The sequence below is a fragment of the Papio anubis genome, chromosome 2 (genome assembly GCF_008728515.1).
Source record: "Papio anubis isolate 15944 chromosome 2, Panubis1.0, whole genome shotgun sequence".
NCBI lineage: Eukaryota > Metazoa > Chordata > Mammalia > Primates > Cercopithecidae > Papio > Papio anubis.
The window spans coordinates 142,722,019-142,748,308 of NC_044977.1; the positions used below are offsets into that span (position 1 = coordinate 142,722,019).

At 37.7% G+C, this 26,290-nt stretch overlaps 1 protein-coding gene across 5 annotated transcripts in view; it reads left to right on the forward strand.

Annotated features, from left to right (window-relative positions):
* The first annotated feature begins 1,975 nt into the window (after positions 1–1,975).
* Positions 1,976–26,290, forward strand: part of CP (ceruloplasmin) — a 59,056-nt gene continuing 34,741 nt past the window's right edge. For all 5 annotated transcript variants that reach the window (XR_004182255.1, XM_017955795.2, XM_009201534.1 and 2 more), the window contains exons 1-9: positions 1,976–2,378; positions 11,619–11,866; positions 13,979–14,191; positions 14,974–15,147; positions 16,754–17,008; positions 18,015–18,186; positions 21,769–21,908; positions 24,236–24,388; positions 25,523–25,734. Coding sequence is in view for 4 of the 5 variants with exons in the window: in XM_017955795.2 (XP_017811284.2) it covers positions 2,233–2,378; positions 11,619–11,866; positions 13,979–14,191; positions 14,974–15,147; positions 16,754–17,008; positions 18,015–18,186; positions 21,769–21,908; positions 24,236–24,388; positions 25,523–25,734 (1,713 nt within the window). In the remaining variant the exon portion in view is untranslated. The remainder of the gene's footprint in view (positions 2,379–11,618; positions 11,867–13,978; positions 14,192–14,973; positions 15,148–16,753; positions 17,009–18,014; positions 18,187–21,768; positions 21,909–24,235; positions 24,389–25,522; positions 25,735–26,290) is intronic.

Consider the following 26,290-nt stretch of genomic DNA (forward strand, 5'->3'; position numbering starts at 1 on the left):
CAATATGAGGGGTGTGCTATGCATACATTCTGGAACCTTCAACAACTATTTGAACAGGTTTGTTTGTTGGATGGTTGGTTGGTACAATTTGCTGAAACAAGTGACTTTGGGCATGGTTACTGTGCTCTGATCAACATCTTTCCATCCACAGGACTGGGGTGGAGTTTGCGCACTGAGTGAAAAATGAAACGCAAATGGCTGGGACAGTTGCTGGTTCACATCATGGCTTCATGCCAATTAGAAAAATCACTGCCCCCTTCCCCATGCTCTGGGGAGGATAAACGGCTGAAAGATGCCCCCTATCTGTGTGAACCATTAGGGAAAGCAGCTTCTTGCAAGGCACAGGGTTTGGCCAAGGGCAAACCTTGGCCGGGGTTGACATCTGGGCAAGATTTTAATCCCTCGTCAGTCCTCCCAGTGGATATGACAGCACAATTATTCAAGGCAGTCCTAGAAGGAGGTCTTGGGGCATCCTGGGCAACATGATTCAGTTTTCTGTATCATGCCATTTAGTTAAGGTTATTACCAGCTGGTGAGAGAAGCTCCTCCACCGTCTGCTTTAACATGGGTCATTTCAATTAACCTGAGATTTTCAGATGAGGAAACTGAGGCTGAGCTGAAGTATCTTACTGGAGGTCATGTGGTAGCATCAGATTTTGATCTTTACCCTGCTGTTTTCCCTAGCACTCCTTATTCTCCTTCTCTGATTTATTTTTCTCCATAGCACTTACCACTAATATTGTGTATTTCATTTTCCATTTTCATATTGTCAGTTTCCCCCAAGTAGAATGTAAGTTCCATGATGGTAGGTGTTTTATACACTGGCTGTATTCCCAATGACTAGAACAGAACTTGGCACACGATGAGGCTCATTCAGTAATATTTTCTAAATGAATGAATTTTTCAAATATCAGGATGCTTTCTTCTATACCAATCTATTTCAACAAGTGACCTTTAGCAAATACACAATATTTTGAGGTATTTGAGAGAAAAAAAATTATACTAACACAGTGTCAACTGTTATCAGGATTTTCTTCAGCTAAAAAAGCCACTTCATACTTTTAGACATATACTTCCTGACTAAAAACAGGGTTTTAAAAAAAAGTCTTCCACCTTAAAATTCATGTCCACTTCAAAGAGAGAGATCTCACTCTTATATAATAAACTGGGGTATTTTCTATTTACTAAGACTAATCTTTGCTTCTGAAGACAGGTTTAGTTATGGTTGGTTTATTTGATGATTAAAATAAAGTTATTAGCCCCTGTTAGGCTCTGCTAGTTATTTGCATATAGCAATACAGAATGATCTGGTAAAGTTTTTATGCAGATGTGGTCCAAGCTCATAAAATAGATACATTCTTCTAAATTAAATTCTTATTTTTGTTTACTTAAATTTGGCATGCTAGATATCATGTTCCATATCATAAAGCTGCAATTAATCACTTGTTAGACTTTTAGAAATAGTCATGAACCACATAATAATGTTTCAGTGTATGACAAACTGCCTATGTGATGGTGGTCCCATAAGATTATAATAATGTATTTTTACTGTACCTTTTCTATGTTTATATATGTACAGATACACAAATATAATTGTGTTACAATTGTCTACAGCATTCAGCATAGTTATATACTGTACAGGTTTGTAGCCTAGGAGCAATAGGTTATACCATATAGCCTAGATGTATAGTAGGCTGTATCATCTAAGTTTGTGTAAGTACATCTATGATAGTCACACGGTGAAAAACGAGCCTAACAATGCATTTCTCAGAACATATCCCTGTCATTAAGAAGGACTGTAGTAAAAAGCTACATGTTTTTGATTCATTTTATATAATCCTTATCCTGATTTACTAAAAGTGCACTGTTTGCAGGACTCTGTGCTGTGACATATTGTCAGAGGAACAAAGGGAGCATTTAGACATGTTGTCTGCCCTCCTGGAATTTACACAATGAATGGAAAAAGGCGCAGAGTTATGCACACTCTAATGTCTCCAACAATAACTGTTGACTTTTTATTTTCAGTCAGAGAAGCCTGGCAACCAAGAAGTGGTTTTTTGGTGGTTTACGAGAACTTAACTGAATTGGAAAATATTTGCTTTAATGAAACAATTTACTCTTGTGCAACACTAAATTGTGTCAATCAAGCAAATAAGGAAGAAAGTCTTATTTATAAAATTGCCTGCTCCTGATTTTACTTCATTGCTTCTCAGGCTCCAAGAAGGGGAAAAAATGAAGATTTTGATACTTGGTATTTTTCTGTTTTTATATAGTACCCCGGCCTGGGCGAAAGAAAAGCATTATTACATTGGAATTATTGAAACAACTTGGGATTATGCCTCTGACCATGGGGAAAAGAAACTTATTTCTGTTGACACGTAAGTCACTATTTTTATTGTTTATAGACCAAAATTTTAAATTATTTTTAAAGAATAGAGCCAATAAGATGAAATATTTTTAAAATATCTTACATACAGAAACTGCAAAATGTGGGCTTGAAACCCAGGACACTTGAATCAATCTCCCTTATACTCCTGTATATTTTTTATTTGGGGGACTACTCTGCTTCTTTCCTTTTGTTCCTGGGATCTGTGTTCACCTCTTATTACCTCCCATGGTCATTACTCCATCACAGATTAGGATTCTGTCTTTTTGTCTGTTTATGCAGAAGTTCTTTAATTTAAACAATTACTGTATAAAATGTTATGTTTATTACACCATTTAATGGTTATTCATGATAGAGATAAATTTTTTATATCTTTCAAAACATCACTTATAGAAATAAAATATGATTTTAGCAAATATGATTCTGTCTGATATTTATTGAGAGACTCCAGACAGTTAAGTAGGTTAATCTTTGACAGCGTCAGACTCCTAATTTGTAAAATGAGGATAATAAGCATAGCTCATAAGGTTACTTAAAGAGTGAGTGCATGTAAAACTCTTAGTACAATGCTTGGCACATATATGCATAAAAAATGTCAGGCACTTATTAGGATGGTCCTCAAAAAGCTCCATGTAACTTAAATGTCTTCATATTTCAGTTGGAAAATCCTCTTATTGAAAGCAATATTGACTACACAGAAAAACAAAAAATGTTTAGTTCTCCTTGAAGTTTTTTGTACAGAAGTTAATCTATACCGAGGTCTTCACTTTTAGTAATGCTAATTAAACATTAACCACCAAATGGGAACTTGGAATTCAAAATCAATATTCACTACATTAAAATGTATTTCAGTGGTAATAAAACACAAACAAGCCTAATGACCACCAGCTGCTAAGATTATATCTTTAAAAAATAACTAAATAAGGATGCCAAAGTTTGTACTTATTGAATGTTATTGATGAGTATATACTATTCTCTTTAAATGTTATGTAAAGTTGAAATTTTTCACCATAAAAATAAATACATAACTGATAATAATATCCAATTATTATATTATGAAGTTAATAATATACAGTAAGGAAAGTTTCTGACCTGAAGATAAGTGGTTGTAAATAAAACTAATACATCTTGTAATTATTTCTTTTTTTAACCTGTTTTAAGATGGTATTATCTTCTAAAGAATATGACATGTTTTTACAGCTTCACCAAAAACATTATTTTGCATGGATTCAGTATTTTCTTGATTAAATATAATATAAATTATACAAGATTTTTATTTCCAAGGAAAAAGTCAGACACATTAAAAAAATAAAAATACTATCCTTTTCCATGCCTCCACTCACCACTACTCTGTCATTGTTCATGATCAAAAATCAAATCAGCTTTATCAGGCATAAACTAAATGCAAGACATTGCCCTGACTATGCTTCAATTTAAAAAAAAAAATCTTTCATTCTAAAAATCAGGGAGTAGAAGAGTGAAGGAGTTTATTTAGAATTTGGTGAATGGGGGCAGAAGAAATTCCTTTGTTTTTAATTACTCCCATGGCCTGTCGGTGCCAGGGAAGCTATCCAATGAGTACAAGCTTGTTTACCCCATTGTGACTATATTAGTCTCTTCTTATGCCGCTAATAGAGACATCCTCAAGACTGGGTAATTTATATAAAAAAAGAAGTTTAATATACTCACAGTTCCACATGACTGAGGAGGCCTCGCAATCATGGTGGAAGACAAAGGAGGAACAAAGGCATGTCTTACATTGCAAACTTTCCCACACCTTCCTGTCTTCTGAGCCCTCCAAGCCCCTAGGAAGTTCCAAACTTTCCCACATTTTGCTATCTTCTTCTGAGCCCTCCAAACTATTGCAGCCTCTGCCTGCTACCCAATTCCAAAGTCATTTTCACATTTTTAGGTACCTTTACAGTAGTCCCCCACTCCAGGTACCAATTTACTGTATTTGTCTGTTCTTACACTGCTAATAAAGACACACTCAAGACTGGGTAATTTATAAAGAAAAAGACGCTTAATGGACTCACAGTTCCGCATGGCTGGGAAGGCCTCACAATCATGGCAGAAGGCAAAGGAGGAGCAAAGGCACATCTTACATGGCAGCAGGCAAGAGAGAGCTTGTGCAGGGGAACTCTCATTTATAAAACCATCAGATCTCATGAGACTTATTCACTATCATGAGAACAGTATGGGGGAAACCACATCCATGATTCAATTATCTCCACCTGGCCCCACCCTTGACATGTGCGGATTATTACAATTCAAGTTGAGATTTGGGCGGAGACACTGCCAAACCATATCAGTTACTTAAAAAGTATACTTAATAGCGATACTTTGGGATCCTTAAAAGGAAAAATGGAGCATCTTCTAGTTGCAAAGTCCACCTCTCTTTTTGTCATTGTCCTGTGACTTTAACATCTCCCTTGGCTTCAACAATATGCTACAGTTGTGCAAACTCTAGGTGGGACTGCTTGCTCTGTGATTTTTTCCCCCCATATATCTGACCAGTGAATTTTGAATACAACTTCAGCAATTTTGCCAATACTATGCTAAACTTTTTGCATAGATGTGTGCAGATAGCAACCTTTTGGTCCCTTCTTTGTCCCAGATTTGCAGCATGTTTAGCCCAGTCAGTGAAGGATGATGGAGTATCACAAGACATGGTTGGCACTCCTTATTGTGTGATGACTACAAAGGAGTGGAAATAAATGGGCTGAAGAATAAGATGTGAAAGAGTGCAATATAAGTTTTAGGTAAAGAATCGAGTTTAAGCTGAATGTTGATCTTCAAGGTCTTGGATGATGAACAGGAAAATATGCATTGAGATGACAGGAACTAGTGTTTGGTCCCTAGTACCTAGAATATAGAAGACACTAAATAAACATTTCTGAAGAAGTTTAAATCAGTAAGTAAAAGATACACAGGAAGATAGGAGAAATCATAAACCGTATTGTAAAAACTTTTCCTTGCTCCTCATGTAGAGCGATTCATGCTATAGAACAAATCAGGCAACAGAATAAAATAGAAAAGTCACCTTAGGGGATTATATGCAGGGTTAGTGCAACTGAAAACACTGACAGATATTAAAAGACAAAAATGTATAGGTTTGGGGGGGACTAAAAAAATAGAGTTTACTTCTCTGGTATTAATGCCAATGATATTTATTTCTAAAAGAGTGAAGTGGAAAATAATTTCCTTATACTCAATACTGCCATTTACTTGGGTTGGTGCCTTATCTGTCACTTCAACACATCAATAAATATTTAAAGACTTTATAAGATATAATTCCGGATCCTAAGTTATATATATTCAATTAAAAACAAATGACATACATATAAAAACAATTAGTAAACACAGTAGTGTGTTCTGGGCCCATAGTAGGCATTAGTTAATTATTTACTGAATTAATTGACTATATAATAGCCAAGATTATAATAATTCTGATATCTTCAGATTACTTTTTTTTCTGATGACCTCTAGGAAGCTGGAAATAAGTCAAAAAATTTTTAAGCATAAGAACAGCCATCACAAAACTCTTTTACACTTGACTTCATAGGCTCTCACTCAGGCTTGGAGACTTTCTTAACATAGAGTTCTTACAAACATTATTACCGGGTTTTTCATTCCATTGTAGGTTTCCAAAACAAATGGTACAGTGAAGATGTCACTATAAGCAGGCCTAATGACCAAGAAGAAATAACAGCTCAAATCCTGACCAAAAAACTAGACAACAAAGAACATTCCACCCTATAGTAATCATAATTCCTATAATTATGATCTTGAGTGATCAGGATGTAATATGTATTCAATAAGTGTTCATTTCACTATTATTATCCAAAAAGTTGCTTTTTTCCCATTATATCCCCTGTTTTGGAAAACAAAGAAGCAAATAAAATATTTTTAAAGAAAAAACTTGCACTAAAGGCATTGATTTTACCCCTATTAAAAGACAAACTTGGGCATATTAAAAGTTTAACAAGTTTATTCAAGCATTCAGCCACATCAGTTGGGTGCCCTAGGACCACAAGCAGTTCAATCAGTGCTCCTCTAGGCAGGGAGGAAACTTTTCTTTTTTTTTTTTTTGGAGACGGAGTCTCGTTCTGTCGCCCAGGCTGGAGCGCAGTGGCGCGATCTCGGCTCACTGCAAGCTCCGCCTCCCAGGATCACGCCATTCTCCTGCCTCAGCCTCCCCGGTAGCTGGGACTACAGGCGCCTGCCACCACGCCCCGCTAATTTTTTGTACTTTTAGTAGAGACAGGGTTTCACCGTGTTAGCCAGGATGGTCTCGATCTCCTGACCTCATGATCTGCCGGTCTCGGCCTCCCAAAGTGCTGGGATTACAGGCGTGAGCCACCGCACCCAGCCAGGAAAGTTTTATAACATATTCTCAGCCTAAGAAATAGATATTAGACTGGTTAAAGTGGAGACTCCCTAGTTAGATGTTAGTTGGTGACTTCTGGTTGGTAAAGTCTCTAGTTACAGATTAGAAGTTTCATTTTACTATTTACTACACTGAATTGGGTTTTGGTTTGCTTAGGCAGGAACCCAAAGCACTGACACTGTCTCAGCCTAATGGTCTCCCAATTTATTACCATTCCTTCAAAAATGATTTTAAATATTTAAATGATTCTTAAATAGGTACAATTACTAGCTAAAATTATCTGGAAAATTTAGTTTAAATGACTCATTCTCCAAGGTTGCCAAATAAAAAATAGCAAGCAATAGGGCTGGGCATGGTGGTTCACACCTGTAATCCCAGAACTTTGGAAGGCCAAGGCGGGTGGATCACAAGGTCAGGAGTTCGAGACCAGCCTGGCCAACATGGTGAAACCCCGTCTCTACTAAAAATACAAAAATTAGCTGTGTGTGGTGGCTTATGCCTGTAGTCCCAGCTACTTGGGAGGCCGAGGCAGGAAAGTTGCTTGAACCCAGGAGGTGGAGGTTGCAGTGAGCCAAGATCACGCCATTACACTGTAGCCTGGGCAACAGAGCAAGAGCCCATCTCAAAAAAAAAAAAAAATAGCCAGCAATCGCTAGTGCAGTACAAACACTTCACACAAGACAGCTTGTGTGGAAGAGCTAATTAAGTGACTTACATTTCACACTTACCAAACTCCATTTATCATCAAGTTTCTATTTCTCCTGAGAACACAGACAAAAGAAAATTCATCACTAGGTACTGCATTCGTGCTGTGCCAGTACTGCATTCGTGCTGTGCCAGTGGAGGAAGGCTAGTCAGAACTGGCAAATCACTTGAATTTGTGTTCTATACACCTAGGTTGAGTCTCTGCCATATTGCAGTAGTTAATTTTTGACTGTTTTCCTTATGATTCTTGTTTATGGCAGGCAGCATTTCCAAAGTGGTTCCAGGAAGAAATCCTATCCTAAATCTTCAGAACCTGTGAACAGGATGAGACATCACCATCATGATTTATGTTTTAGTCAGTGAGATTATCTGGAGAGTCCACATACTGGAGCTGACTCGAAGATGAAAGGGGCCATCTAGGAGGGCATACAGGTCACCTTAAGAAACTGGAAGAGGCTCCTGGCCTATAGCCAGCAAGCAAACAGGAATTTTAATTCTATGACCCCATTGAACTGAATTCTGGCAATAACCCAAATGAGCTAGGCAGATTTCTCCACAGAGCCTCAGATAAGTACTCAGCCCAGCAGCCTCTTGATTTCAGCTTGGTGATGCCCGAGGCAGTGAACCCAGCCACGCCATGCCAGACTTCTGACCCACAGAATAGTGAGATTATAAATGGGTGTTGTTTCAACCTACTTTGTGATAATTTGTTATGCAGCAATAAAAAACTAATATATTATGTCTCAATTAATGAAGTCAAAAATCCAGGAAGTTTTCACCTATAATACCCGAGTTTCGGGAACCATGTCTAAGCATAAACCAAGAGTGAATTCTAAATTTATGGGAGGGAATAGCATTATTAATATCTTACTAAAGCAATACTAAAAATAATTATCCTACTATTAAAAACGCATTTCTGGGTCTAAGACTACCAGAAATTATAGGAGCGGGCTTTTCTTTTTTAAAGTAAGGGGCTAAAAAGAGGGAATGTGATTGATTACTTAAAGGGAGATATGTCTATAGTAATGAGTAGAAAGGAACATATTACAATTGTCAACAGGAAGAACTACAATTAAATGTGAATTATTTAGTTCAAAGAACAGCTATAATAGATTCTTGTGGCTGAATATCTGACTGGCAAACTTCCCGCAAGCTTCCAGTAACTGACCCTTTGTCCCCAAGCTGTGCTGTCGAAATTAAATAGAGAGCCTCTAACGACCTTTTAATGTTTATTTGGAGACAAAGCATAAACAAATAGACTTCTCCCAAAGTGTCACACAGTGTAAAATATTTTCCAATTTGGTTAAGACAGTTTTTTTCACAATAAAAGGCAAGATGCAAAAAGCAGTTTGCATATTGCAATATGTATAAAAGGAATTTCAAATGTTAAAATGCCTAGACATGTTGTACCTTCAGATCAATAATTTTAAAAGCAATTTTAACCCCCCAAAAAAATTTGCTTAGAAAAATTAGTTACAAAGCCTAGGCAATGTAGGTCTTGGTCTTGGTCTTAGGTATTGGTTTATGGCAATGTTCTTCCTATTTTAGGAAATGATTAATGCAGGAGCATTTCAATGCAATAAAAGCATTTTGACAAAGTCTGCTATAGTTTATCAAAATAGGACGTGATGTATGCCAAAGTGTATTTACATTCAGAAATCATAAATACACATTTTATTTAAATGAAGCCTTAAGAATTTGAGGGTTAACTTTTAACTTTGACCTACGTAAGATGTGTACCAATAGGACATGGTAAAGCACGGAGTAAAGTCTCCAAATATTATCAAATTCATCTCTCAGAAATAAAAGTGTGTTCAGACTCTTAAGAAAGTTTACCCTGGGGCTCAGACAAGTCTCTGTGAGATTGATTGGTCCAGGGTTCTGGTGGGACCAGAGTGGAATTGTACCTTTGTACTGTAGACTTTGCAGCTGCAGTTGTGTACCTAACTGAAATTGCACTCTTGTTGTCCTCTTATCAGTCATATGGAGTGAATGACTCTCTGCTTTTAATCTCAGTGGTCTTTGATGCAACAATTTTGCTGTTGTTAAGGCATATATTTATTAAGACTCTTTCTGCGCGTTCCTTGCTATGGGTTTAGGGACAGAGTTCACACCAGTGTCTTGCCCTTTTCCCATGCCTACCTGTGTCCATGAAGTCTCTCCCAATCTTTTCCTGTTTTGCTTTAACAAATTGGGAAATGGCAACAAACAACTAGAAGGTGAAAACAAATAGGAAAAATGAGGGTATACCCACAGTTTTGCTGCTCCACACAGGCTGCAAATAAGGACACTTTATTTTTCTAACTTCTAGCTTAGCCCTCCCACCAGGGTGGGGGATGGGCAGGGAAACATCATCTCAGTCATTTTTTTAGTGAATAATTTTATCTTCTTTGGGAATTTGGGTTTATACAATTCAGGGAAATTGGCATTCCCAATGTATTGGTATATGGTAGTGACTAGGAGGAAACGCTCATATCATAGAAACTCCTTGATCAATCCAGAGAATGGTGGCTCTTATTTCCAACACCTGCTCACTCTGCCCAAACTCAGCCACCAGGACCATTGCCAAGTGGCTATGCTACCTGGCCCCAGCACTCAGGCTTAATCTACATAGCCACCACCGCAGAGGTCCTGCCACCACCAGGTATGACCTGGAAACAGAGCTTTCTACCTTTCTGCCTCATGGTATCAGAAATCCCACTGCCTCTGGGACTGGGCAGCTCTCTTAACCTTCAACCTTAGAGCCTCTTCAACACAGGTTACCCAGGGGCCCAGAGCAGTCTATCTCATCAAAAGACACCAGTGTGTTGGTTAATAATGCAGATGCCTGGGCCCTGCCCCAGACCCACAGAATCAGAATCAGTGGAGTTGTGCCCCAGGAGTTTCCACTTCACTAAGTTCATCAGTAGATTCCTGTGCATTTCAAACTTAAGAAACACCAGGCCTTAGACTTTTGAAAAACCACATCTTTAAATTCTGTAGCAGTGAAAGTCCAGAGCTCTCGCACAAGCTCTGCTCTTGTCTTGAAGAAGGGAAAGAGAAATATATCTCACTTTTACCAATGAGCTTACAACTAAGAAAACAAGACAAAATTTGTTCCTCGGTCAGGTTACTCAGCCCCACAAATGTTGAATAGAAATTGGTAAAGTATCAAAGATCACTAAGATGAAAGAAGGCAACACACACACACACACACACCCCTACACACCCACAATGATGAGCAGTTTTTATTCAAATGGAAGAGCCTTGGTTGTGGAGGGGCTTGCCAAAGGCCAGAATCTAAGTGGGTCCTGCCAAATGGCTACATGATATTGCCCATGTATAGATCCCACTGGGCTATATACAGCCTTCAGTTGGATAACACAAGAAATCAGTTCAAACCAAATTTACTTTCTTTCCATCTTTTCTTTTCCAGATTGCTATTTTCTTCACTGATATTTTTAAGAAAGTTTTAAGCAACTATTAATGGGCACTCACTAGAATACAAACATTCAATGTTAAGTATCTGCACTAGTGAGGGATTAAAAAAAACACAGGGATTATTTAAATTCAAAAGTAATTTAAAAACCACACACATTGCATGCATCAACAACTCTAGCTTTGATTTAGCGCTGTTAAAAGACATTAAAAAGAATTAATTTAGCTTTATTAATCTTACTTTAAGGAAAAAATATATAAACACACACACACATACTTTGAAGTCTCAAATACCCAGATTGAGTAGTTATAAACTCAAATTTTTCCAGTAGCTAAGAAAGGTAGAAGTGAAAAAATGTCTTAATTAACTGGTTTATTTTAATATTTCAGCTTAAGTTTGTATTCTATTCCATTACATAGTATGTCTGTGTTTTAGTATAAAAATCATGGAGAGAATACTTCAGTAAGATGCACTATATTTCTATGACGCCTTCACAGACAGTTCTCTGACATATATCTGATAAGGAAGCCTCACATAATTAAAATAACAGGGCTAACGGCCAGCCCTCCACTTCAATTTTGGAGGCATCCCTACAACAGGCAAACATTCAACGTGATGTGGTCATTAATTTCTCTAATTATAATGTTATTAAATTATAATGATAATGTCATCCCTAGAAATGATGGCTTCTGATAGAGTTGTCTTCTTTCTCTTTGCAGGGAACATTCCAATATCTATCTTCAAAATGGCCCAGATAGAATTGGGAGACTATATAAGAAGGCCCTTTATCTTCAGTACACAGATGAAACCTTTAGGACGACTATAGAAAAACCAGTCTGGCTTGGGTTTTTAGGCCCTATTATCAAAGCTGAAACTGGAGATAAAGTTTATGTACACTTAAAAAACTTTGCCTCTAGGCCCTACACCTTTCATTCACATGGAATAACTTACTATAAGGAACATGAGGGTAAGTTTAGCTCATGTAGCTGGAATTTCCTCTTACTTTTCAGTAGAAGTGCCTTTTAGCTTCTAAAATTGTGGACTTCTCTCCTGGATAAGACCTATAACTGCCATTCAGTTCTTAACTATTTTATTTTATTTCATTTCATTTTATTATTTTATTTTATTTTATTTTATTTTATTTATTTGAGATGGAGTCTCGCTCTGTCGCCCAGGCTGGAGTGCAGTGGGGTGATCTCGGCTCACGGCAAGCTCTGAGTCCGGAGTTCACGCCATTCTCCTGCCTCAGCCTCCCAAGTAGCTGGGACTACAGGCACCCGCCACCATGCCCGGCTAATTTTTTTTTTTTTTTTTTTTTTGCATTTTTAGTAGAGATGGGGTTTCACCATGTTAGCCAGGATGGTCTTGATCTCCTGACCTCGTGATCTGCCTGCCTCAGCCTCCCAAAGTGCTGGGATTACAGGCATGAGCCACTGCACCCAGTCAACTATTTTATTAATAGGTACTTTGTTTCCATAAAATAATAATGGCATATTTCTCTTGGTTGCACTCATTCGTGGAAAGTGTGAATGTGAGAGAATTTCTAGGTGGACTCAGTGAGAGTCAGAGAGAGCTGGAGCTTCTTCCCCTGTGCCCAATCCTTTCTGGCCAAAGAGTCAGTATAAGAGAAATGGACAATGTGCTTTAGAGCCTAGAAGAGGCAAAAATCCAGAGGGAAGAGAAAGAAGGACTCAAGATGTGAATTGCCTTATCTCTGAAGTTCCTACATGTAAACATACTGTGGCTGTTGTTACCTCCTATCCTAACTTTAGATAAACTCTGCCCCAGCTAAGGTGACATAAGTAGTCCCATATGTCAGTCAAATTGTACATGTGCCTGGATGACTCTAGTCACATATGAGACACAATTAACTGAAAAAGTCATCTGAATGTAGGACTTGGAAAACTTGAAAATATTACCTGAAAAACAAAGATAAGGTTTGGTGCCAGTGATCTTATTCTTAGTCCTTAACAATGATGGTAAAAAAGGTGGTATTTTGTAGTGATGAAAAGCAAGGTGAAATTAATAGACCAAGGTCTGAGCCCCAGCCTTACCTTTTACTGGTTGAGTGACCTTGGACAAATTGCTAAAATTCTTTCAGCTTCAGTTTCCTCACCTATAAAATAAAGACAATGAGAATACATAGTAATACTCAATAAATATCAGCTGTTGTCATAAGCAAAAATGCTGAAGTCATGCTACAGTTCATTGAAATTATAATGATCAAGTAGGGAAATTAATTTAAAATTAGATTTGATTCATTATTTGTTGTCTTTTTTAAAGAGATTGTTTTAGAAGGTGAATGTGTTGACTTTTCTTGTTTTTGTTGTTGTTTAGGGATAATTACATTCATAGCATAAAAGGCTGACTGTCATCCTATTTCTTTTTAATACTTTCATGGTTTATTAGGGAATTACCATTCATTTTAAAGTTATGGTAATGGTACTGTGGTTTTATTAAAAGAAAAAAAGAGTTCCTATGTTTTAGAGATACGTATTCCAGTATTTATGAATGGAATACGATGTCTGAGATTTGCTTTAAAATAATTTGATGATACTGGGGATAAGAATATGTGGGGGTACAGATGAAACAAGGTTGGCCTTGAGTCGATCACTGTTAAAGCTGGTTTGATGGGTACACGGAGGTTCAGCATTTTCCTCTCTCAACCTTTGTGTAAGTTTGGAAATTTCCAAAATTAAGAGTAGAAATTTTTTTAATTTTATGGTTAATTCATGGGCAAAATTCTGAGATCACATAAGAAGTTTTGAATTTAGAAGAGGGTAGCCATTTTTCTCAGACTTCCATACCATGACCCGAGTTCTTTACATGCAAACAAAAAGTCATTTTGCTTTCTGAAAACCCAGTCAGATACTAAAAAAAATTAAAAATGTCTGTAAAGCTTCTAAACACCCTAGCCATTAGCCTTTCATTTTCCTGTGTCCAAATAGGATATCACATCCCCAAGGATCACACAGTAGATGCTTAATAAATGTTTGCTGAATGAATTAATGGACTATCTGTTCTCTCATTTAAGTTCAAACACATTCACTTTGTACCTTCATTGCATGTTGCTTCCTAGGGGCCATCTACCCTGATAACACCACAGATTTTCAAAAAGCAGATGACAAAGTATATCCAGGACAGCAGTATACATACTTGTTGCTTGCCACCGAAGAACAAAGTCCTGGTGAAGGAGATAGCAATTGTGTGACTAGGATTTACCATTCCCACATTGATGCTCCAAAAGATATTGCCTCAGGACTCATCGGACCTTTAATAATCTGTAAAAAAGGTACATCTTTTTTACATTATTTTTTACATTATTAAAGACAGGGGCAGGGCAGTTTGTCTTTTAAAAATAAGTCAAGTCTTCTGTGTTGAGATTGAGTAGGTAAGGTAGAGAGGTGGTGACTTGAAAAAAAGGCAGGGAAGAGCCAGGCAGGACTAACAGGAGAAGGGATAAATGGAACAAGCATTCATATGGGGAAAATGCCAATGAAGCTGAGCTGAAAGAAATATATTCTCCCAGGGATCAGTTTGCTGTATCTAACTTCCAACAGTGGTGCTGAAGAGACATATGACTTTACCAAATGTGACTACCAAAAAGGCACTTAACGGTGATAGATCTGTAGTTACTCATACTATATTGGTAAACATAATATCATAGTATTTATTTCTAACATCATGAAAAAGACAACGTAGCTCGAGAGCCTGAAATACAATCCTAACTTGAACAATAGTTACCTATAAAGACTTGTCTCAGTTTGTGGCTATATGCACCACAAAACAGACACACAAGTTTGAATTCCAATCTTCCCATTTGCCAAAAAGCATTTAATAGTTATGTGGTCAGCGGATATCCAGATATAGGAATGTCTTCCAAGCACCAGATACTGATCATAAAAATTCCCTGAGTGTTTCTATGTCTGTAAAACAGAAGTGACTGGTCCGGACTTGTGATTTATTAGAAAAAAATAAATATTAAAATTTTTTAAAACTATAAATCACCTGAAAACATAAGTCAAAATACATGCTAAAAGTTTAATCTTACTAAAATAGTAATTTTAACTCCAGATTCTCTAGATAAAGAAAAAGAAAAAAATATTGACCGAGAATTTGTGGTGATGTTTTCTGTGGTGGATGAAAATTTCAGCTGGTACCTAGAAGACAACATTCAAGCCTACTGCTTAGAACCAGAGAAAGTTGACAAAGACAACGAAGACTTCCAGGAGAGTAACAGAATGTATTGTAAGATTATAGAAGACATGTTAACTTTACTTTTTTCCCCCTTAATCCATTAATTCTGCTAAGCTTATTCCCTCATATAAGTAAGTACTGCGTGTCTAGTCTGTGGTCCTTATAACAAAGCATATTGGATGTGCAATTTGATATTCAGCCAAGTAAATCAAAATAAAAATTCTAAGCCAGGTAAAGCCAGATGCACCAAACTTGTTTCCCAAACTGGTAAGGATAAAACATCAATTATGGTTTAATGCATATGTATGTGACATTAATATATTTATTTATCCACTAGACTCATTCTAAAAACTATTTGAGGCAGTTCCAAATTATTGAACTAAATACTTAAAACTATATTATATTTTAAAGCATTTAACTATATTTAAGAAAATAGTTCAAACCACGAGTTCTGAAAGGTATTCATTCTACATACTATGTTGCCCTCACTGGGCCCCCTAGTCTGCATCATTCTTTTCTACATTTCAGTTCACTTTACTTTTCTAGAAATGCTTTTTTTTACAGTTTAGACTTTTTCTTAATTCTCAGACACAAAATAATGAGCTTAGTAAGATTATCTATTTCTCATAATTTGCATGAGCAACAGAATCCCTTAACAACAACTAGACCAATAAGTAGAGATTTTTGTTTGTTTGTGTTTAACTTCTTCAAAATAACCTGTACTCAGAAACCGAGAGCACAAAAATAACTATACTACCAAAGTAGAAAAAGAAACTAATTAACAAAGTACAGATTTTGTTTCTAACTTTTACTTTTATCAGGGTGGAAGGTCCTCTTTCCATACTTTAATCCTCTCTCTGTTGTGTACCAACAAAAATAGTTGCTATAAAAAGATACTAAAAATTCTAGCCTGAGCAGGTTTGATTTGGTACCAGTGTCACATGTGGTAAACTCAGGATTCTTCACAGAACTAATTTCCACTTTGGAAATGTTTCGGGCCACCCAGTTTGAACAATGACCATAAGTTTCTTCTGAGTGTTTCAGGCCACCTTGCATATGAACTTTTAGGTCTTTGTGGCTCTGTCCCTGCTGTCCTTCTTTATTTTTTCCCTCCTTCATATCTCTTCCAATCTTAAAAATTTTGTCTGGCAATCTTTTAAAAAAGCTATTCTTATGTTCTTTTTACAAAAGAAATTTATGGTAGAAAATTGGAAAATTTCTGATAAGCAAAAACATCCATACTACTACTACCAACATGATTAATAACTCATTGAATACTAATCTTCAATCTTTTTTCTATCAATTCTATGTGTGTGTTTTGTTTATATGTATGTATATATGCACACATCTGTATTTACACACACACACACACACACAATGTGTATAGTTTATAACAAAGACAGCAAGTAGGTTTTATCTTCAGTATTGTGTTCATCTGTTACTATGGTATTGATAAGAATCCTCAGGCTGAATTCAGTTCCAAAATGAAAGAGTGCTGTGATTGATTAGCAATGTCTGACATGAGTATAGGAGGGAGGAATACCAGCATGTGTGCCAGATATTTTCCATTCCAAATTGATTCTATTTATATAGAGGTAACTCTCACTATTTCAAGCATTAATGATTATTAGTCACAAACTCTGCTCTTGACTTACAGCTGTGAATGGATACACTTTTGGAAGTCTCCCAGGACTCTCCATGTGTGCTGAAGACAGAGTAAAATGGTACCTTTTTGGTATGGGTAATGAAGTTGATGTGCACGCAGCTTTCTTTCACGGGCAAGTATTGACCAACAAGAACTACCGTATTGATACAATCAACCTCTTTCCTGCTACCCTGTTTGATGCTTATATGGTGGCCCAGAACCCTGGAGAATGGATGCTCAGCTGTCAGAATCTAAACCATCTGAAAGGTAGGATATCTTTATCTGAAATTAGCAGTCAGCTGAAAAAGGTGGTTACTGGGAATCAGAATATAAAAGCTAAATATCTTTGAAATAATCTGAGCGTTGAACTGGCATCTTAGTGTTATTCCTATGATGGTATATATAAAATAATGTAATAAAAAAGACTGTAAGACAAGAATATTATAAAGTAATGAAATCTGAAAATATATTAGTTTTTGGAAAGAACAACTGGCCCTGAAAGTATAGTACTATATATACTTACTCAACTTTGTAAAATATACAGTGTTGTAAAATCCAGAAAAATTGTATGTGGCAGTGGAAAGTACCCTGTTTTTTGACTTATTTCCATCAAGTATAATTAACTTTGTTCTTTATTTGAGCCTGGCCATCCCCTAGTTTAACTCGATAAATCCTTCCTTTATCTCTTTAACTTAGGCAATAAAAACATTCCTTGTTCTTGAAAAATATTAGTTTTTAATATTGGTCTACTGAATAAATTAAGTTGAACATAGGAGTTCGGATACTTTACTTTGACCTGCAAATATAATTGCTTTTATCAAATATGCTCTGGGCCACAGAAGGCCCAGCACAGCAGATGCACAACCATCTTGTACAAGAGAGCAATAATACATGCTCATTTGGTACCTCCTCCTCCACCCAATGCAACCCCTTAAAATACGTCAAAGCCTCTCTTCTCTGCTTATCTACAGATTTGTTCTTTTTCTCTCATCAAAAGAACTACCAAGTGAAACCCCACAGAAACTGGTACCATATTTTAAAAACACATATGCTTAATATCTCTATGCTGTATGTACATAAAAAACAAAGTATGTCTGTTTTAAACTTGAGTTTTCCATCACGAATTTATTTACAGCTGTTTGCCCTCCTTTATAGTACTGTTTCTATCTGTTTATTCCTTCAATTTCTACTTGTCATCACCCGAGCAGTGTTTACAGGGCAATAGGAGAAACATTGGCTCCATTAATCAATGCCTCTTTCTGTTTCATTTCAGCTGGTTTGCAAGCCTTTTTCCAGGTCCAGGAGTGTAACAAGTCTTCATCAAAGGGTAATACCCATGGGAAGCATGTTAGACACTACTACATTGCCGCTGAGGAAATCATCTGGAACTATGCTCCCTCTGGTATAGACATCTTCACCAAAGAAAACTTAACAGCACCTGGAAGGTAATTCACAAAAAGAGTACTATTTCAAAATATGCTCTCCCCTACACAAAGGAACTACAAAAGGCTAATTCAGCAATAACAATTTTAATTGGTATCTGATATTGAGTAACTAGACTGCTAAATATTTATTAAGGTATTGGGTGTAAGAGTCTGAGTTTGAGAACTATGAGTTTTGAGTCCGTGAAAAAAATGGCGTTCAAAAGATATCAAATGCTTGACAAAGTCCTAAGAAATCACTGAATACAATTAGATAAATCAATTAATTTGCTTTCCATTTCAGAAAACATGACACTGTACAATTCAGCAGCATGAAGTACATTTACAGTGCTATATAGCCATCACAACTATCCATTTCTAGAACTTTTTTTTATCATCCCAAATAGAAACTCTGAACCCTTTAACAGTAACAACCTTCTTCCTCTCTTTCTCCACTCCCTGACAAGCTCGATTCTACTTTCTGTCTCTATGAGTTTTCCTATTCTCGGCAACTCATACAAGTGGAATCATACAATATTGGTTCCTTTGTGTCTTTTATATCACTTAGCATAATGTTTTAAGATTTATTCATGTTGTAGCATGCATTAGAATTTCATTCCTCTTTAAGGCTGAATAATGCTTCATTGTATGTATATACCACATTCTGTTTATTCATTCATCTGTTGATAAACATTTGGGTTGTTTCCACATTTTGGCTATTGTGACTAATGTTGCTATGAACAATTGTTATACAAATATCACGTTCAAGCCTCTGCTTTTAATTCTTTTGCATATCCAGCTAGAAGTGGAATCGCTGGATCATATGGTAATTCTATTTTTAATTTTTTGAGGAACCACATTACTGTTTTCCATAGCAACTGCACCATTTTACAGGCTCATCAGCAATGTACAGGGGTTCCAATTTCTTCACATTCTTATCAACACTTTTTATTCTCTGTTTTTTTTTTTTTTTTAATAGCCATCCTAATGAGCATGAGTGATATTTCATAGTGGTTTTGATTTGCATTTCCTTAATGACTAGTAATGTTGAGTATCTTTTCATGTACTTTTTAGTCATTTGTGTCTCTTCTTCAGAGAAATATCTATTTAAGTCCTTCAGCCATTTTTGAAGTGGGGTTTTTTGTGGTTGTTGACCTGTAGGAGTTCTTTATATATTCAGGATATTTACTCCTTATCAGTTATTTGCACATGTTTTCTGGCATTTTATAGGTTGTCTTTCACTTTCTTGATAGTGTCCTTTAATGTACACAAGCTACTCTTTGTACATGTCTGAATGACTTCCACGGCCTCCCAGCCATTCTTTCTGTTTGTCTTCCTTTCCTACTATCGATTTTTTACAAAGCAGTACTGTGATCTTTCAAAAACGTCAATGAGATGATGCCACTCCCCTGCTCCAAGTCTTTACTCATATATCACTTCCTCAGAGAATCCCTGTTTGCCATCCATATTAAAAATACCCTCCTTGGAAAGGTTAAGTAATTCATCCAACATCACACAATAAATGGATAGCTAGGCCTCGCTCAGCCCAGACCTGTGACTCCTGAAGCAGAGATGTCAGTCCCAGGCTACACTGACACCTACATGGGATTACTCCTAAAGCTGCATCTCCAACTCAGAAGGCTTTTGTGAATTTCAGATTTGCATTTCAAACTTTAGCTTAGTGACATCCCCACTTGGATGAGGCTGTTCAAACTTCTCTCCTCATCAAGTACTGCCTCATTTTATAGAAACTATCTCTGAAAGCTATCTACTTTCTTTGCCAATACCTATGAACTCATCTCTGCCTCTTACTGAGATTAGAAAAGCAGGCTCCTGACTGGTCTCCCTACTGCAATCTTCTATTTTCCAATGCATTCTCCAAACAGCTACCAGAGGGATCCTCCTAAAATGCTAATCCTGGATGCTTAAATCTTTCAAATGCTTCTCACTGCCCTGGGATGGGCTGAAACCTTAACTAGGTCCTCCTGCCTATCTCCCATCTATCTAAGCCTCATTCTTCACTCCTCTGCCCTGCCCTGCATGCTATGCTTCTGCCATATTTTCTAGAACATGGCACACTTGCTGTTTTCTCTAAGCCTTCTCATAGGCAGTTTCTTCTTTGTATACACCAGCCCTAGTCTCCACACTACACATACACTTCATCTTGCTAACTCTACTCCCCCTTTAGATAGTTTTAAGTAATCACTTCCTCTGGAACATCTTTGTGGCCTCTTCGCTGCACTTTTCCCCAACCTCAAAGAAATGCTCCATAACACCCTGTGTTTATTACACTGTATTATATTGATGGGTTCTGGCCTGTCTTCTCTGCTAGATGTAAGGTTCATGTGGATAGAGATGAGTCCACCTTGCTTATGGTTAAGTCATCAACACGTAGCAAGATTCCCAGCAAAGAGCAGGTGTTTGATGCAGTTGTCAAATGAAAGAAATGATGAATGAGGTGGCTTTGTGCAAGTCAAATAATTACCTTTCTGAAATTTAATTTCTTTATTTGCAAAATAGGGAGAATAATACCGACTTTGTGGTGATGTCACGTGAGTTTCAGCTAATAAACAAAAGCTCCTGGCCGGGTGCGGTGGCTCACACCTGTCATTCTAGCACTTTGGAAGGCCAAAGCAGGTGGATCACTTGAGGCCAGGAGTGCAAGACCAGCCTGGCCAACATCCCAAAGCCCCATCTCTATTAAAAACCAAAAAATTAGCTGGGCATGGTGGCATACGCCTGTAATCTCAGTTATTTAGGAGGTTGAGGTATGAGAATCACTTGAACGAGAGAGGCAGAGGTTGCAGTGAGCCAAGATCGCACCGCTGCACTCCAGCTTGGGCAAGAAAGGGAGACTCTGCTTAAAAAACAATAAATAAATAAATAAATAAATAAATAAATAAATAAATAAATGTTCCTGAGCAGCTGGCCAGTGCTAATACACAACAAAGAGTAGCCACTGTGGGCCAGGCGCAGTGGCTCATGCCTATAATCCCAGCACTTTGCAACGCCGAGGCAGGCAGATCACGAGGTCAGGTGATCGACACCATCCTGGCTAACATGGTGAAACCCCGTCTCTACTAAAAATACAAAAAAGTAGCTGGGCACGGTGTCACATGCCTGTAGTCCCAGCTACTCAGGAGGCTGAGGCAGGAGAATCGCTTGAACCTGGGAGGCAGAGGTTGCAGTGAGCTGAGATAGTGCCACTGAACTCCAGGCTGGGCGACACAGCGAGACTCCCTCTCAAAAAAAAAAAAAAAAAAAAAAGAGTAGCCACTGTGTTTTTAAACATTTCACAATTTGATAAAAAGATTCTATGGTAGAATCCTTTGTCAAGGGATTGACAGGGGCCCTTTTGAAAATTTTCTCTTCACTTGAAAAAATAAACATCCTCCATGATTCTCTACTTCTTAACTGACCATCCTTCTATGAGTGGCCTGGAACTGTCTGCTTTGTTTGAGTAACTGGTACGGATTGCTGTAAATCATGGATAATATTCATCTCTAAGCACTGGTCAGAATTTTTCTCTTAAATTAGCACCTTAAGTGAATACCTGCTTTCTGTTCTACTTCAACCCCAGCATTAAACATTTTTTTCCCCCGGCAGTGACTCAGCAGTGTTTTTTGAACAAGGTACCACAAGAATTGGAGGCTCTTATAAAAAGCTGGTTTATCGTGAGTACACAGATGCCTCCTTCACAAATCGAAAGGAGAGAGGCCCTGAAGAAGAGCATCTTGGCATCCTGGGTGAGTCCGTGCAGAATATTTATGGCTGGTATATGCTTCCCATGGGCTAAATCAACCTCAGAAAGAATAGTAACTTCAGGACCTACTGCATGATTTCTATGTGTAAAGTAGGTATGTGGAAGATAAAACAATAAAATGCAGCAGCTAATTACTTTTCCAAATGTAAATTACCAATAGTAAATTCTCATCATTAAAAGCCCTACTGACGGCTGGGAGTGGTAGCTCACGCCTGTAATCTCAGCATTTTGGGAGGCCAAGGGGGGCAGATCACTTGGGTCAGGAGTTTGAGACCAGCTTGGACAACATGGCGAAACCCCATCTTTACTAAAAATACAAAAATTAGCAGGGCCTGGTGGCAGGTACCTGTAATCCCAGTATCTCGTGCTTCCATGCTGAGGCATGAGAATTGCTTGAATCCGGGAGGCAGAGGTTGCAGTGAGTCAAGATCCTGCCACTGCACTCCAGCCTGGGAGACAGAACAAGACTACATCTAAAAAAAAAAAAAAAAGAAACAAACAAACACACACGCGCGCGCGCGCGCGCACACACACACACACACACACACACACACACAAACACAAACACCCATGCTGACCTGACTTCAAATGGTTATTTTTTTTCTTCAAAGAGGAAGGGGAATTGTGTGTTATGTGTTTATGTGACTTGGTTTAAATAGATAACTAAGTTGTGAGCCTCCGCACTTAAAGATGTGTTCCCTTAGAAATAAAATCCAGGCTAGGGCCGGATGCGGTGGCTCACGCCTGTAATCTCAGCACTTTGGGAGGCCGAGGTGGGCAGATCACAAGGTCAGGAGATCAAGACCACCCTGGCTAACACGGTGAAACCCCATCTCTACTAAAAATGCAAAAAATGAGCCGGGTGTGGTGGCAGGCGCCTGTAGTCCCAGCTACTGGGGAGGCTGAGTGAGGCAGGAGAATGGCGTGAACCCGGAAGGTGGAGCTTGCAGTGAGCCAAGATCCTGCCACCGCACTCCAGCCTAGGTGACAGAGCGAGACCCCGTTTCAATAAATAAATAAATAAATAAATAAATAAATAAATAAATAAATAAAACCCAGGCTATAATGAGACAAGCAGGATCTGTCCTAGAGCCCTCTGCAGGCTGCCCCTAGGCAGAGTCCAGACACCTGTTCTCGCCAAGGCACTCAGGCAGAAAAGCCTAGTGAGTGAGCAAACAGAGTATGGATTCAGATTGTCCTGGCTCTTCACTTTTATTTTTCTAGCAGTGACTCAGAGGTATAATACTTTTTGAACAAGGTATTACAAGAATTGGAGGCTCTTATAAAAAGCTGTTTTTTTGTGAGTACCCAATGCATACATTAGCTGCGTGACCTTTGAAAGTTACTGAACTTGGCCGGGCGCGGTGGCTCACGCCTATATTTCCAGCATTTTGGGAGGCCGAGGAGGGCAGATCAGTTAGGTCACGAGTTCGAGACCAGCCTGGCCAACACGGCAAAACCCCATCTCTACTAAAAAAAAAAAAAAAAAAAAGTACAAAAATTATAAGGGCATGGTGGCGAGCGCCTGTAATCCCAGCTACTCGGGAGGCTGAGACAGAAGAATCGCTTGAACTTGGGAGGCAGAGGTTGCAGTTAGCGGAGATCATGGCACTGCACTCCAGCCTAGGCAACAGAATGATACTCCCTCTCAAAATAAAGAAAAAAGAAAAAAAGAAAATTACTCACTGTCTGTCCCTGCTCCCTTCTATAAAATGGGAACAATAGTTACTCAAGTTGGTATAGGGATAAAATGAGTTAATAGACATAAACACTCAGAAAAACAGATAGGAAGCTCTCAATAAATGTCATTTTGTATATTACATAAAATATTTATGTAAAATATATATTTTTATTCTATAATTGGTAATCATTAATTTTGGTCATGGAAAATCCAAAACAGTGTTATCCTTCACATCCAAAACAATTCAACTTACCTGCTTTGGGTGGTCAAAGTTTATAGCACCTAATTCTTGGTACAAATGACACACCTCCAGCCAACAGAAGATTAGGCTGAGGAGTGTCAACATTCTGAATAGTTTTTGTAGATGTGTAAACTTATTAACTGACTTGTACAAAAATGATAATCAATTTCATTAATCTGAAGTTGAATTAAAAAGCCCTTCTCTCCTTCCAACCTTGACATATCAGATTGATTATGGATTTTTCAAAAACCAAGCTTTCCATTCACCACAAATAAGCATGATGCTCCTAGTAGTTCTTGCCAGAGAACACAGTCAAAGAAGGTAACTGTCTTATACATTCTGCATGTTATATACCAAGGAAGGATAATAATTCTCTCTTTGTTCCCAGGTCCTGTCATTTGGGCAGAGGTGGGAGACACCATCAGAGTAACATTCCATAACAAAGGAGCATACCCTCTCAGTATTGAGCCGACTGGGGTGAGATTCAATAAGAACAACGAGGGCACATACTATTCCTCACATTACAACTCCCAGAGCGGAAGTGAGTACAGCACTGTAACAAATCAACAATGTTTAATAACCCACTGTACTGGTCACTTACAGTGTCCTGCAAAAACTGAAGGCAGGAACTCCCAGGGAAACTGCTCATATATCATTTCTAGGCATCATGCCAGGAAACAAATAAACCCCTTCTCCTACCTCCAATTGGTTCATGGAATTTTGTCCTGCCTTAATTGGATGATTATTGACAATCCTGAGAGTAATTTAGTTGGGTTGTATCAATTATACATTTCTGGAGTACTCTGGGTGATTTTTAATTTTTAAAAAAGTTCTTATAAGACTGTACCATGTTAACTTTAGAATATTTGAAGAATTTAGAAAGGTGTAGCCCAAAATATTAATTATCTATAGTTCTATAAACAATCACTCATATTTTTATATAATTCTTCCACTTTCATCTGTATACATATAATATATATTTTAAATATGGTTGAGATCATAGCAAATAAATGTTATTTTAATTTCATAATCAGAGTTTGTTCTTTTAGCATTACAAGGGTTTTAGAAACATAATTTGAACGATATAAAATATTTCATCATGTGGACTTTTTCACAATTTTTACATATCAAGAAGGAACAGTGAAGACTGGAGACTCTGCTACCACTTGCAGTATGACTGTGAGCAGGTTATTCAATCTTTCTGGCTTCAGTTCTCTCGAGTGTAAATCTGAGAGATTTAAATAGGATCACCTGCAAAGTTCCTTTCAGTTCTACAATTATTTTCAGTTCCATTTTATTCAATAGACAATGCATTGATTACACTGTATTGCCAGGCATTGTTCTAGCTGATAGAAATATACAGTCAGCACTTGCCTTCAAGAAAGTTAAGCTCTGTTCGAGAGAAATACACACAAAATAACATGAAAGGTGCTAGGGACATTCCCGGAAGATGTGTGAGCACAAAGAGGGACACCAATCCCAGGAGAAGGTTTAGAAGAGTCTGTCTGGATGCAATCACATCAGATCTGACACCAGAGCATAAGTGGGATTCCATTCCAATTTATAACAAAGAACTCAAAAGTGGGTTATTCTAGATTAAACTTAGTCTACTTTGTGGCTCAAATGACCATATTAGAAAGCACACTTCACCTCTCAACTGTGACCTTTCTCACAGGTGTGCCTCCTTCAGCCTCCCATGTGGCACCCACAGAAACATTCACCTATGAATGGACTGTCCCCGAAGAAGTAGGACCCACTTATGCAGATCCTGTGTGTCTAGCTAAGATGTATTATTCTGCTGTGGATCCCACTAAAGATATATTCACTGGGCTTATTGGGCCAATGAAAATATGCAGGAAAGGAAGTTTACATGCAAATGGGAGACAGGTAAGTGCAATCGGGGGAAAAAAATTGTTCAATCTCTTTGAAAATGATCCTTTGACAGAAATAGAAATATCTAACTTCATCATTATCTCCAAAAATACTTTAGTATATACCTTTAAAAGATAAGGACTTCTTTAAAAATGCCCACAATGATCACACCTTAAAATAATAACCACACACATCATAACTCTTTAAAGTTATCAAATAGCCAATCAATGTTCACATTTCTCCAATTGATTTATTAGGTCTGTTGTTTGGATCAGTATCCAAACAATTACACATATTGCAATCAATTTATATGTTTCCTAAGATTGTTTACTTGCAGTTTTTCTGTTGCAAGAGTCATCGGTCTGGTAGAAGTTTCCCATGTCTTGATTTTATTTATTTTATCGTATGGTATCATTTAACACAGGGGTCCCCAACACGCCCCGCACACACACCCATGGGCCACACAGCAGGAGGTGAGCCTGTTAGGTGTCTGTTAGGAGCACAGCAGGAAGTAAGCAGCAGGTAAGCAAGCATTATTGCCTGAGCTCTGCCTCCTGTCACATCAGTGGCG